This window comes from Hyaena hyaena, unplaced genomic scaffold (assembly GCF_003009895.1).
Source record: "Hyaena hyaena isolate Hyena2069 unplaced genomic scaffold, ASM300989v1 scaffold_101, whole genome shotgun sequence".
Classification (NCBI taxonomy): Eukaryota; Metazoa; Chordata; class Mammalia; order Carnivora; family Hyaenidae; genus Hyaena; species Hyaena hyaena.
In genome coordinates, this window is record NW_024080733.1 from 1,557,880 (window position 1) to 1,571,529 (window position 13,650).

General features: G+C 43.9%; 2 protein-coding genes across 3 annotated transcripts in view; one reads left to right on the top strand and one right to left on the bottom strand.

The window, feature by feature from the left end:
* SPATA48 (spermatogenesis associated 48) overlaps positions 1-8,703 on the bottom strand; it is a 51,869-nt gene extending 43,166 nt beyond the window's left edge. The window contains exon 1 of the mRNA XM_039235667.1: positions 8,090-8,703. Coding sequence (XP_039091598.1) covers positions 8,090-8,639 — 550 coding nt within the window. The 5' untranslated portion in view covers positions 8,640-8,703. The remainder of the gene's footprint in view (positions 1-8,089) is intronic.
* A 2,850-nt stretch (positions 8,704-11,553) lies between these two features.
* Positions 11,554-13,650, top strand: part of LOC120234048 (zona pellucida binding protein) — a 111,347-nt gene continuing 109,250 nt past the window's right edge. The window contains exons 1-2 of one of the 2 annotated variants that reach the window (XM_039235668.1): positions 11,554-11,692; positions 13,401-13,481. In XM_039235668.1, coding sequence (XP_039091599.1) covers positions 11,566-11,692; positions 13,401-13,481 — 208 coding nt within the window. In that variant the 5' untranslated portion in view covers positions 11,554-11,565. The remainder of the gene's footprint in view (positions 11,693-13,400; positions 13,482-13,650) is intronic. The other variant, XR_005528970.1, reaches the window with a different exon arrangement.

The window sequence follows — 13,650 nt, forward strand, 5'->3', positions numbered from 1 at the left end:
AGAGGGCCTGGACATACCACTGTTGACTTGGAAGACAGAGGAGCACGGGTGGCCCGTGGGAATAGAGTGTCCCTGACTGTGACGGCTCTATTGCAAGGACCCGGATTCTGCACAAACTGAATGAGCCTGAAGTTGATTTTCCCCAGACACTGTGGGCTTTGGCAGTTAGAAAATCCAGTTGAGCAGCGTCTGGATGGCTCAGTCAGTTGTGTATCTGACTTTAGCTCAGGTCATGATCTCGTGGTTCGTGAGTTCAAGCCCCACGTTGGGCTTGTCCTGGCATCTCAGAGCCTGGAGCCTGCTCCGGATTCTGTGTCTCCCTCTCTCTTTGCCCCTACACCGCTCATGCTGTCTCTCTCTGTCTCAAAAATAAATAAACATTAAAAAAATAAATAAACTGAAAAATTAAAAAGAAAGAAAACCCAGTTGAGCCTGCTCAGACTTCTCACAAAACTGGGAGGAAATAAATGGGTTTCGTGTCAGGCACGAAGTTTGTGACATTTTGTGACCGCAGCAAGACAAAGTATAGAGGAGAGGTCAAGTGAGAAAGGTTGTGCTGAAGCCCACGGCTATTTCTGTTTTGAGAACAAAGATACTTCTGGAGGTGACACCACTGGCCAAAAGAAGCCCTCCGATGACCGTAGTGCCCACAGCAGCAGGATGGCGCTCTGTGGTGTCTTTCTGATTTGCTGTCATTGAGGCAGCGACTTGGACCAAAGGGGAAAGTAGGAAAACAACAAAACCTAAAATTAGATATTTAAGCCACAGTAGGAGAGAGGAAACAGGACCATGAATCACTGCTACCCACATCACGGTTACTAGACTCACATCTCAGTATGACAATGGCATTGCTGTTACCTTGTGTCACACTCTACTGCTGCAAAAGAAACCACCCCCAAACCTAGTATCTTAAAACAACCATTGACCATCTCCCAGGACTCTGAGGCCAGGCAGGGTGTTGTATGTCATGTGGCCTAGCTTGGGAGAGCTCACCAGGTCCCAAATCATCTCCCTCACATGGCTGGCAAGTGGGAGCTCTGCTAGGCCTACCGACCAGTGCCTTGTTTATTTGTTTGTTTTCCCTATGGGCCCAGGTTGGATTTTTCACAAAACGGTTACTGAGAATCCAGAGGAAGAATCCCAAGAGGACGAATCCCAATGTGCAAGTCCTGAAACGAGGTTCTACTTGCATTATGATTGCTAATAATATCTTCTTATAGGCTAGAACCCAAAGGCGAAGTGGGCAGGAAACAGACCTCACGTCGTGGTGGGGGGAGGAGCGGCACACACAAGAAGGGGTGAGTTGCCAATGGCCACTTTCAGGACCAGGGATCACACACCTCTTCTTCATAATGCACAGTCTCATTTCATCACTTCTATGCCACCAAACAAATATCAAGTCCTTTGTCAAGGAAAATACTGTACTATTTCTTCACTTACTGGAGATGTGACATGTTTGCAACTGTGATATTTTGATTGAGAGTTCGTTTTGGTGTAATACATGAAATTGTATGAGTTTGGTGGGGTCCACCATGCATGCCATTTTTTCCATAGGACCTATTATTTTTATTATAAAATACTTCTACAATGTGATGCTTTTAAAGAAATAAAACCTTAATTTTTAAAAATATTTACTTAATTTTGGGAGACAGAGCATGAGCATGAGCAGGGAAGGGGCAGAGAGAGAGGGAGTCACAGAATCCAAAGCAGGCTCCAGGCTCTGAGCTGTGAGCACAGAGCTTGACGTGGGGCTTGAACTCACAAACTGTGAGATCATGACCTGAGCCAAAGTTGGACATTTACTTAACCGACTGAACATACTCAGGTGCCCCAAGAAAGAAAACCTTGAAAGAAAGATTTAAGGACTACTTTATGTATATTTTCTATCTATCTTTCTTTCTTTTTTTTTCTTTTTTTGGAAATGTTGATTTAGTTATTTTGAGAGAGAGAGATAGAGACAGAGTGTGCCAGTGGTAGGGGGAGTGGGGGAGAGAGAGAGAAATAGAGAGAATCCCAAGCAGGCTCCATGCTCAGGATGGAGTCCAACGTGGGGCTCTATTTCATGACCGAGAGATCATGATTTGAGCTGAAACCAAGAGTCAGACACTCAACTGACTGAGCCCCCAGGTGTCCCTCTGTATTTTCTGACTCATGTGCTTCCCCTCCTCTAATGGTGAGAGATGTGTTTCGTCAACATCTAAAATACCCTTGTTAGTGGTCTTCTCTGAATTTTCTTTCTCAACATAGCTAAAGGTAGATCAGTTTTGTTATTTTCAAAGAACCAATTTAAGGTTTAGTTGATTTTTCCTGGTCTTATGTTTTCTACTTTATACTTCATTTTATTTATATGGATCACACATGAGAACTTCCACGTATATGGTGCAAATATTGACAGAATTGAAGGAAGCTCCAATATTCAACTTTCAACAATGGATAGAACAACTAAGCAATGATCAATAAGGAAATAGATCACGCAGACAATAACAATTTGACCCAAAAGACATATAGAAACCTGCAACAGAATACCCAAGCAGAACATACATTTTTCTCAAGTGTACACATAACATTCTATACAACAGATTATATTACAGTCCACAAAACAAGTCTTCATAAATTTTAAAAGACTTAAATCATACAAAGTATATTTTCTGATCACAATGGATCAAAGTAGAAATTGATAAAATGGAATGAAATCCATATATGAAAATTAAACACCACACCCCTAAACAACCAAAGAAGAAATCACATGGAAAAATAGACATTATCTTGAGACAAAAACGAAAACAAAAACACAATACCTCAAAAGTTAGGGGATTCAACAAAAATAGAGCTAAGGGGAAAGTTTATAGATACAAATACTTATACTACTGAAAAATGATTTCAAGTCAACAATGTACATTTATAACTTAAGGAACTAAAAAGAGACTAAACCCAAAGCTAGCAGAAAGAGGGAAATAATAAAGACCAGAATAGAGATACACAAGATAGAGAAAAAACAAACAACAGAATCAATGAAAGCGATAGTTGGTTTTTTGAAAACAGAAAAAAAATTGACACTTAGCTAGACTGGTTCAGAAAAACATGAGTGAAGACTCAAATAAACTAAAATCGCAAATGAGAGGGGACATTACAACTGATTTTTGTTGGAGGTCATCGAGAGGATGACCTCTGAACTGAACTCGGGCATGGGAGGGTTTTTACCTTCCCCCGTGTCCTTGGCATATACCTTCTACCCACTGTTCCCACGGTAAGAGCTATTTCAAGAACGGAGCCCAAAGTAAGGTGTTGTTGAGACCATCTGGATGGGAAACATGACTAAACCCTTTTAAGGTCTTTACACAAACCTTTAGGATTCTAGCACCCAGGTAGCCATTTAAGACAAGCCTTGTATGTATGTTCTCTTGGAGTGTCCTGCCCCTTTTTCTGGTCTCTTCCTACCAAACATAGAAAGCCAGTTTTGGATTGCACCCAAAGAACTATTTTTAAAAATTTTTTGAATTAAAAAAGATTGTTTTCACCCAGAGAACTCTTGAGGTTACAAATGAACAACTTTGCAGAAATAAAAAGGATAAAAATGCACAGTGAACAATTGTGTACCAACTAATTATATCACCTAGATGAAATAGACAAATTTCTAGAAACACACAACCTACCAAGACCAAATTATGAAGAAACAGAAAATATGAACATATCTCTAACTAAGAAGAAGATTAAATCAATAATCCAAAACTTTCCAACAAAGAAAAGCTCAGGACCAGATGGCTTCAGTGGTGAGTTCTACAAAACACTTAAAGAATTAATACCAATCCTTCCCAATTCTTCCAGAAACCTTGAAGAGTCTGTTTCCAAACTCATTCTGTGAGGGCATCATGACCTTGATACCAAAGCCACACACACTACAAGAAAACCACAGACCAATGTCCCTCATAAATATTGACGCAAAAATCTTCAAAATACTAGAAAACAGAATTTAAGAGCACATTGAAAGTATTATACACCATGACCAAGTGGGGTTTATTCTTCGAACGCAAGGAACTGTATTTGGGCACTGTTTTTGCAATGTAAAATGGAGCAGTCACTATGGAAACCAGTATGGTGGTTTCTCAGAACGTTAAACATGGAATTACCATGTGATGGAACAATCCCACTTTTGGGTATGTGCCCCAAAGAACTGAAAGCAGGGTCTTCGAAAAGATATTTGTATTCCCATGTTCATAGCAGTGTTATTCACAGTAGCCATCAAGGTGAAGCAACCCAAGTGTCCATCGATGGATAAATAAAATGTGGTATATACATAAAATGGAAAATCATTCAAACTTAGAAAGCAGAGAAATTCTGATACATGCTACAACACGGACATTGTCCATGAGGACATTATACTAAGTGAAATAAATCCATCACAAAAAGACAAATACTTTATGATTTCACTTATGTGAGTTTCTGGAGTGGCCAAATTCTGAGACAGAAAGAAAAATGGTGACTGCCAGGGGGCTGAGAGGAGGAGAGGAGATAAGAAGTTAATATTTAATGGGTACAGAGTTTCTGATCTTTAAGAAGAAAAGTGTTAAAGGAGATGAATAGTGGTGAAGGTTTCACTACTTAATGCCAATACGCCATGCACTTAAAAATGGTTGATTGTTATAGAGGAAAGGTGTGCGTATGCCCCAAATTCATAGGTTGACATTTTACCCCCCAGTGTGATGGTATTTGAAGGTTGGGTCTTTGGGAGGTAATCAGGTTTAGACAAGGTCTTGAGGGTACGGTTCTCATGATAAGGATTACTCTCCTTATAAAAAGAGGAAGAGAGACCAGAGTTGTCTCTCTCTCTGTCTGCCAAGCGAGAAGACAGGAAGAAACAAGTCCTATGCAAGCCAGAAAAAGGGTTCTAACCACGAACCAAATTAGCTGCTACCTCTATCCTGGACTTCCCAGCCCTCAGCACTGTGAGAAGTAAATGCCTCTTGCTTAAGCCACATATCCTATGGTATTTTGTTTTAGTAACTGAGATAAGACAGTGGCTAAAAAGGAAAAAAGGTAATAAAACATACAAGAGTTGTAAGTAGTGATATTAGGAAGCTGAATGTGGGACAGTCAAGGGTGTGATAACAGGCAACCTCTGTTTTCTCTGTGATTAGGAAGATGTGTCATCTGCTGTATTGAAATAGAGGCAAAAAGACCAATGAAGGTATGAATAGAATTAGGATAAGTTGGGAATCCTTGATTGGTGTATGAGAAAGAAAGCCAACTAAGAACAAAAAACTACTGAACCCAGTTAAATGTCTCGACAAAGTCGGAACAGGGCAAGAAATTGGTAATATAATCTTTAATGGCATTGTTCTGGTATTTATGAACGCCCACTGAAAAGCATACTGGTGTGTGATATAATGAATTTTACAAATATGTCCTTTATCAGAATGTACTTGAAATTATGTATATTTATGTATATTGCTAAAAACAGAAAGTACTTATTATTTATAATTAATGATTATTTCCGAGATCTACGAAATCATTGAAAACTTGGACAAATTATACTGAGCCCAATCACGAATGGCCAGTATTACTCCTTGAAACTGTAACGGCCAGGATTAACAGCTACTATTAACTGAATGCCTTAACCAGGTTCCAGGAACTTTGTTACTTGCTTTACATGTCTTAGTTCATTTAATCCTAACCATTTTAGAAGAGAACAATCCTCCTTTTATTGCAAGGAATTGAAAATTCTGGACTTTATAATAGCTGACATTTATTGGCCAATTCCTTCAAGTCAGATATCTTCATGTGAATTATATTAAATAGCCCTCATTATTACCTTATGAAATTTTACAGTATGTAAATTTACAAGTATATACACAGGCACTAAGAGATTAGCAACTCTTCCTAGATCACAGTGCACGTAAGCTTTCTCTTAGGATTCAAGCCCAGACAGTCTACTGAATTCTGTTGTACTGATTCGGGTGGTGAGTTCTATACTTGGTTCTGAATTGTTGATACAAAGTTGGCTAACCCTTTTTTAGCTTTCAGTTAGCTTTAATAAATTATTTTCTCAACCTGTCATTTGTTGGAATAATGTTCTGAGAGTCCAATCTTAGAAAAACTTATGAAACAAACCAAAAATAATTGTTCTTGAAAATTACACTAGGCTGGGGTTTCCTGCTTACAAGCAAAGTGGTATACTTGTCTAAAATAGGACTATTATAAACAACAACTTCAATTCCTTTAAACATATTTCTTAACAGTGACTATTATTTTACATTGGAGCAGTAGCAAAAGATTGAGCTCAATCAAGCTCTTTCCTTGAGAGAGCCGAAAAATAGTCCCTGGTTCTGAATCAGTGAGATGTTCTGAGTCTGCAAGACAGACCCAAACTCATCAATGGTTCAAGGCGAATTACATGAGCTTTCGGTCTAGATGGCATTTCAAGTGGATTATAAAATACTGAATTCTTTTTTTTTTTTTTTAATTTTTTTTAAGTTTTATTTATTTCTAGGAGAGAGAGAGAGAGAGAGAGAGAGAGAGTGAGCAGGGGAGGGTCAGAGAGAGAGGGAGTCACAGACTGAAACAGGCTCCAGGCTCTGAGCCGGCAGTCAGCACAGAGCCCAACGCGGGGCTCGAACCCACGAACCACGAGATCATGACCCAAGAGAAAGCCGGACGCTTAACCGACTAAGCCACCCAGGCGCCCCAAAATACTGAATTCTTAAAATAGATTGTCGAATCCCATTCACATTCTTTATTTTTTCATTCATATTCTTTACGTGGATATTCCACACTAGGGAATTCCCCCAAGCCAACCTGCCAAATCCACAGCTGAAGGACACGTGAAAAGCCTAACTCTTAGCATATGGTTGAATCTCTCCAAGTTGCTCTTACTCCGCACGCCTTCGCTTTGGAAGTGTTTCTCACCATTTCTGCACCAGGCCTGTGATACCCTCTGGGAGTTCTTACATAAAAATCATAAGGTATAGCCATCAGTAACGGGTCAATTCTATGTCCAGGGCTACAGAAGGGTCGTTTCTTACCAGACCCCCAAATCTACTTCCAACTACCTTCCCATATCATTTCAGCTCTTGGGACCTCTTTCATAACCATCAGCAGATGTTTTCCAAGGGAGAGAGACAGATAAGGAGGTATGCTATACAATTATCCAAACTAAACATACATTCCCTTGTGGAAAAATTAGGTTATCTACATGTCTAGAATAAATTGTCTGTTACACACTTTGTGTTGGCCACTTATCCTAATTAAGGCACTTTTAAAAACCGTTTTTTTAAATGTTTATTTATTTTTGAGAGAGACAGAGACAGAGCATGAACAGGGGAGGGGCAGAGAGAGAGGGAGACACAGAATCTGAAGCAGGCTCCAGGCTCTGAGCTGTCAGCACAGAGCCCGACGTGGGGCTTGAACTCACAAACCATGAGATCATGACCTGAGCTGAAGTCAGAGGCTTAACAGGATGAGCCACCTAGGTGCCCCCTAAAAACCATTTTGTTAGGGGCACCTGGGTGACGTTGTCAGTTAAGCATCCAACTCTTGATTTCAGCTTAGGTCATGATCTCACAGTTTGTGTGATCAAGCCCCGTGTCAGGCTCCACGCTAACTGCATGGAGCCTGCTTGGGATTCTCTCTCCCTCTCTCTGCTTCTTCTCTTCCCATGCGTGCGCTCACTTTCAAAAATATATAAATAAACATTAAAAAAACATTTTTTAACAAATAGGTTTATAAAAGGCTTATCATTCTCACTACTTTTCTCTTACCAGGTATAATTTTTAAAAGTAAGAATTTACTCTTTACAATTTTATGTTAAGTTTAAAATACTGAATCTTATATCCATCCTCTTTTCTCTTGTTTCAGTATTTAAAAATTATAAAGTCCAGGGATGCCTGGGTTGGCTCAGTGGGTTAAGCATCCAAGTCTTGATTTAAGCTCAGGTCATGATCTCTTGGTTTGTGGTTTCAAGCCCCACGTCAGGGGAGCTTGCTTGAGCGTCTCTCTCTCTCTCTCTCTCTCTCTCTGCCCCTCCCCTGTAGTGCCTCTCAAAATAAATAAATAAACATTAAAAAAATTATAAAGCCCATGTCACTTTATTTACCTCCGAGTCTTGCTCTGATGGAAACATCTGGTGTTGCCCTGGAATTCCATCTCCTGTCTTGTTTCAGTTCTAATAAAAGTTTTTTCCTTTTCAGTGTTGTTTGGAATCCTGTGTCTGGCCTGGGAACTCGATGTTGTGGTTTCACATCACTGAAATCCACCAGGCTTGGCATAGTTCTGCCAATGCCAGGTTTTAAATCAGCATCACCTCCAGGACTCAAAAACCCTGAACAGGGATCGCCCAAGGGCACGTCATCCCGAAGTGGAAATAATGGATAATCTTGCCCATACGGTGGGGGATAAGGATAGTGTAGATGATAATCTGGCAGGATTGAAGGCGGATAAGGGTGAAACTTCAGAAAAGTAGAATTGCATTTCTTTTCAATTCTGCCATAGTCATGTCTGTCCTCAACTCCTTTCACAAAAGGCATGTTCATTTTTCGTAAGAGATTACAGTAGTGTGGGTAATCTATGTTCTCAACGGCCTTTGTTCCTGAAAGGATGGACCTTTCAGAGATACTTATCTTTCCCGGTGTGCACTGTGAATCCATAGCCAACACTCTTCAGAATTTTGGATGTCTGTAAATGAAGTGCTCCTTTCTATTTAACTATAAAACTTACTATTTCCAATAATTGAGGATTGGTTGATCTAACATAAAGTTGTTGATTTGGTTTTCTAAATATTGATAGAGTGGGTTGCTTTTTTTGTAGATATCTTTTCTCCCAAAGAAGTAAGGGATGGGGACAGAAAATAATAGAACAAAAGAGAGTCCCTGTTGCTTGGCAACAGCTAGAACTGTAACACATGGGGCCAGTTAGTGTATACGTCATAATTTAATTCTTAGGAAAGACAAACATAGCCTTGTTAGTAACATTTTCATGATAGTTTCCTCCCCATTGCTCAGGAAAATGGCGCTCATTTGTTACTTATTTTAAAATTTTTCCGTAAGTTGGTATTTTATGGGTAAATGATATTCAATAAAGAGTTTAAAGCAGCTAATCAACTGACAATATATTTTTGAAGTATATATCGGACTAAAATTTTACCTTATGGATCTAATAAATTATAAAGCTCACTGCCTAAACAAATGTAAATGTAAATGCAGTGCCAACAATGAACATATATTATGCCACAAGTAACTCAGTGCACCTAATGTTTAAGAAAAATAAGTCATTAATAGTCAAAGCACAAGTTCACCTTTAAAATATTTATTTTTTGGGAGAGTCCCAGTGGGGGAGGGGCAGAGAGAGAGGAACAGAGATTCTGAAGCAGGCTCTGTGCTCCCAGGCTGACAGTAGTGAGCACAAGGCGGGGCTCAAACTCACGACCGCGAGATCATGACCTGAGCCGAAGTCGACCGCTCAACTGACTGAGCCACCAAGAGGCCCCACAGTTCATCTCTAAAATGCTCTAGATGATTTTACCTTTTTGCTACCAGTGTACAGAATAGGACCAATGGAATTTGTCAAATCATCTCCGAAAACTACAGTAAGATACCAGTTATTAGCTCACATTTGAAAAAGGACACCATTAACAAATTGGTCATGTAAAAGCTCATTTCAATGAGATAATTTGGTCTTGCATGAAAACTGTTACCATAGGAATTCCAAATATTGCAGTTTGGGCTCAGGGCCTCACACCATCCCTGCCGGAATAAAATTTAAAATATGCAAATATGAATAAGAAAGCTATTTTCATATTTCTTGCAATCAGCTTTCCATCTTCATAATCACATGACACACTAACTACAACCTCCAATATTGCCTCCTACTCTCAGGTTGAATATTAGGAATTTACACAGTAGAGCAAAGGAGGAGGGAATGACGGCCTGAAACAAATTCTCAATGGCAGAAAACGAAAGTCAATGGCAGTCACAAGTCCACTTGGTAAAAATCATATCGTTCAGGTTTACCTGCTTATAAAAATTAAGAGTTTTAACAGGGTCTATACCCAGACATAGTGATGGGGCACTATTAAGATACGTATTCATTCGAACTGCAAGATCTTGACCAAAACGCTGGCTGGCACCAAATCATACTAAAACATGCCTGCGCACAGTAAACTTAATTGAAAACTTGATATAGATGAGAAGGCTTCTAAGTGTAAATCCACTCAGTGAAATAAACTGTACGGTTTACCAAACAATGAACACATGCATAAAAACAGCCAGAAAACTCAAGGAACATCCTGGCCCTGCTCCAGAAACAGACTTTCTTCCTTTCTGCTTTTTTCTCCCCGCACTTCTGCCTCCTCCGCCTCCTTTTTTTTTTTTTTTTTTTTTAATTTATACCTATTTGAATTCCTACTGTATTCTAGGAGCGAAGCTAACATGGTGGCAAAACAGCCAAAATCCTAACTTTGTGTAAATCAGGCCAGCAGTAACTCAGCGGGGGACGGTGATACCTGCGATCAGAACACTCGGCAAGGCATTAATCCCGTCTTTGAGATGTTAAATCCCCCCCGATGGAACCCAGCGCATCCAGGGACTGTCTTCAGCCCCCCGGGGAGCAGGCATCCCTTCCTATGAAGGGAACACCGTGCACCCTGTTCCACATGGCCTTCAGCGGCTTAACCTTCCCTCTTGCACGGGTTTGCATCGCCCGCCTAGGCCGTCCTTCTGCCGTGGCTCTGCTCCCGCGGAGGGAGGCCTTCCGGCCGCAGCAGAGCCGACGCGCGATGCTCTGAGACGCGCGGCGGCCGTGGACGCTGCCCGGTGGCCCCACACGCTCCCCTGAACTGGGGCGGTGGAACACTACCGACCAGGCTGAGTGGTCGGGCGTCTGGCGCGTGCGTTTCCCGCCCTATCCATGCCATCCGTCCCCAGAGCACCTGGCGGCTGGCATTAGACCCCAGGCTGTCCCCGGCAGGCGGGCTGAGTCCAGCTGACCCACTTCCCACCGCCTACTGCTCAGCGTGGGCCCGGGCGCTGAGCCTCCTGAAACGGCCTCCCGAGGCCCATCGACGTGCACTCGAAGGGAAGGGCGCGGTGGCTGGGCCTCCCGCTCCAGAACCTTCCGCAGGTCGCTCCCGCTCCGCAGGGCACCCGGGGCGGCGCCGAGGTCCCGGGGCCCAGGCGGGGCTGGCACGGCTGGCGACACCGCGCCCCCGCGGCTGGCGTCGAGGGCGACTGCCCATGCGGCCGGCCGCCCCGCCCCCTGCTCCGCCCCGCCCAGGCCCCGCCCCCGCCCCGCCCCGGGGGACGTGGCATCCCGCGGCCCCGCCCCCGCCCCGCCCCGGGGGACGTGGCGCTCCCCGGCCACGCCCAGACCCCGCCCCCGCCCCGCCCAGGGGGAAGTGGCACCCCCCACCCCCCCGGCCCCGCCCAGGCCCCGCCCCGAGGGAAGTAGCGCTCCCACCGGCCGCGCCCCGCCCGCGCCCCAGGGAACGTGGCGCCCCCGCCTTCCTTCCGGTCCGGGCGGTGGGCGCGCGCCTCCTAACGACCTTCTGCGCCGACGGTCGGCGGCGGCGGCGAGTGGATGGAGGCCTCGGCCCCCGGCCGGGCGCGGCGGGGCTGGCGGCGGGCCCGGGCCGCGGGCGCCCCGCTCTCCCGGGCCGCGGTCGTCCTTCTGCTCTCCGCCTTCGTGGCGCGGGCGTCCTCGCCAGGTGGGGCGTCGGCGCCCGGGCGGCGGGATCCGCGGGGCCGTCGGGGGGCGCCCCCGGCTCCCCGCCCCCGGGTCACGTGCGCCCGCCGAACCGGAGAAGCGCCGGTACCGGCTGCGGTCGGGGAGTCTATTTTCGTGGAAACCCGCGGGGGAACGCGCGCTTGCGCGGGGCCGCCGGTGACTCGGGAGGTTCAGACGGTCCCGGCTGCAGGGCTCCCCGGTTCGCAGGCAGATGGGCTGTGAACGAGCTCCCCGATCGGCCCCGGCGGCCACCCTGGGCGCCACCCGCGGTCGCCGAGCTTTGTGATCGTCCGCGGTCCTGGGGCGCCCCCTGCTGGTGGTAGTCGTTAAACGCGGCAAAGACTGGGATGTTCAAAGCCTGGACATGTTCCCGCCGCCCTTTGTGTCCCTCTCTGTGTCCCAAGAAGTTCCATCCTGTTTTCAAAATGTATTTCGGTTATTGGCCAACGCACCACGGAAGCGGGCGTTTGGGCCGGTGTCCTGTAACTGGAAAGGTGGTGGCTGCGTTGTTTAGCGCTCAAACGTTAGACTTCAAAAAAAAAAAAAAAAGTCTCTCCCAGAATCGAATCATAAAAAGCACAAAAGAGAGTTGTTTAAAATGCAGGAAGTTGTAGAATGTGATTGTAGAGGGACTGTGGAGGAAGGCATGGACTGGGGAGGAGAAAGGAAAGAAATGGAGTGAATGGGCCTTTTGAGATCCCCAAAGTGGAGGCGTCAGGGCTCTTAAGGGTCTAGGATAGGTAAGGAAGAGCTGATAACCGTTAATTACCCTGTGGGAGAAGGAAGCTTCTTGACCTTGACCCTGGTCTTACACTATCAGTGTGCTATCTGTTGATCCTATGAGATCAGACCTGAGGGTAGAATAAATAGAAGAAAGCAGGCAATGTGTATAATACGTAAGCTCTGAATGCTAAAGGCTGATGTTTACATAGCATCTGATAGTTTGCACGAGGTTCCCGTTCAGTCCCGACAGTAACTCTGTAAATCTGCAGTTCAGTCCCATTTCACAGATGGGAAAACTGAAGATCCTAGAGTTTAAAGTGACTTCCCTAAGACCAGTGAGGGGTTTTCTGACTTTGAATACCATACTTGCTTCTTCGCACTCTGCTCCCTCTCTGTTAAATGTTCTTGGGGCATATGCCTTACTGCATTTTATTATAGTACTCCTACCACTTGGTCAGTGCACACTTATGTCCCTGTGTTCATTCAACGATGACCGAAGAATATCAGAATATATCATATGTAACTATTATTATTTAATTTGTACCAGGTGCAAGATGCTTGGTACTGGTTCTTGATAGGTTGGCATAAACAGAGATCCTACTATTAATGGAGTCTATAATCTAACAGGAAAAATTACATACATACATCAAGAACTATAATACAGTGTACAGTGCATGTCATTGAAGAGGTGCTGGTGTTGAAGCAAGGGACAGTAAGAAGTGATCAGGACAGACAGAAGGTTTGAAGGAAGAAGGATTTGGGTTTTGAGGTGCGAGGCAGTGAGACTTTTAAAAAAGATTCTAAGTGGATGTAGAGAAAACCAGGGATGAGATATAGTTGGGGGAAGCAGTGAGTAGGTTAATTTTGCTGGTACCTCTTCAACTGGGATCGAATATACTCTACATTGGATATCTTGGAATTTCTAATGAGGCAGATTGCTGATCGCTTCTTTTTGTTCTTGATAGTTGGATATTTGATTCGATTACCAAGAGGTTTTCGCTTGACCCAGGATTCCGTGAAAATAGTGGGATCATCAAATTTTCCAGGTATTTACCAATAGATGTCCAGTAATTTTAATAAAATACTTAGCATTTGCTTATGTTTTATCAGTCTCATCCAAAAGGCTACTGTTCCCCAGACATCCTCGTCTCCTAAGATCCTTATCCTTCAATGTAAATGGATTTGAATTGTTTCCATATAGTTTTATTCATTCAG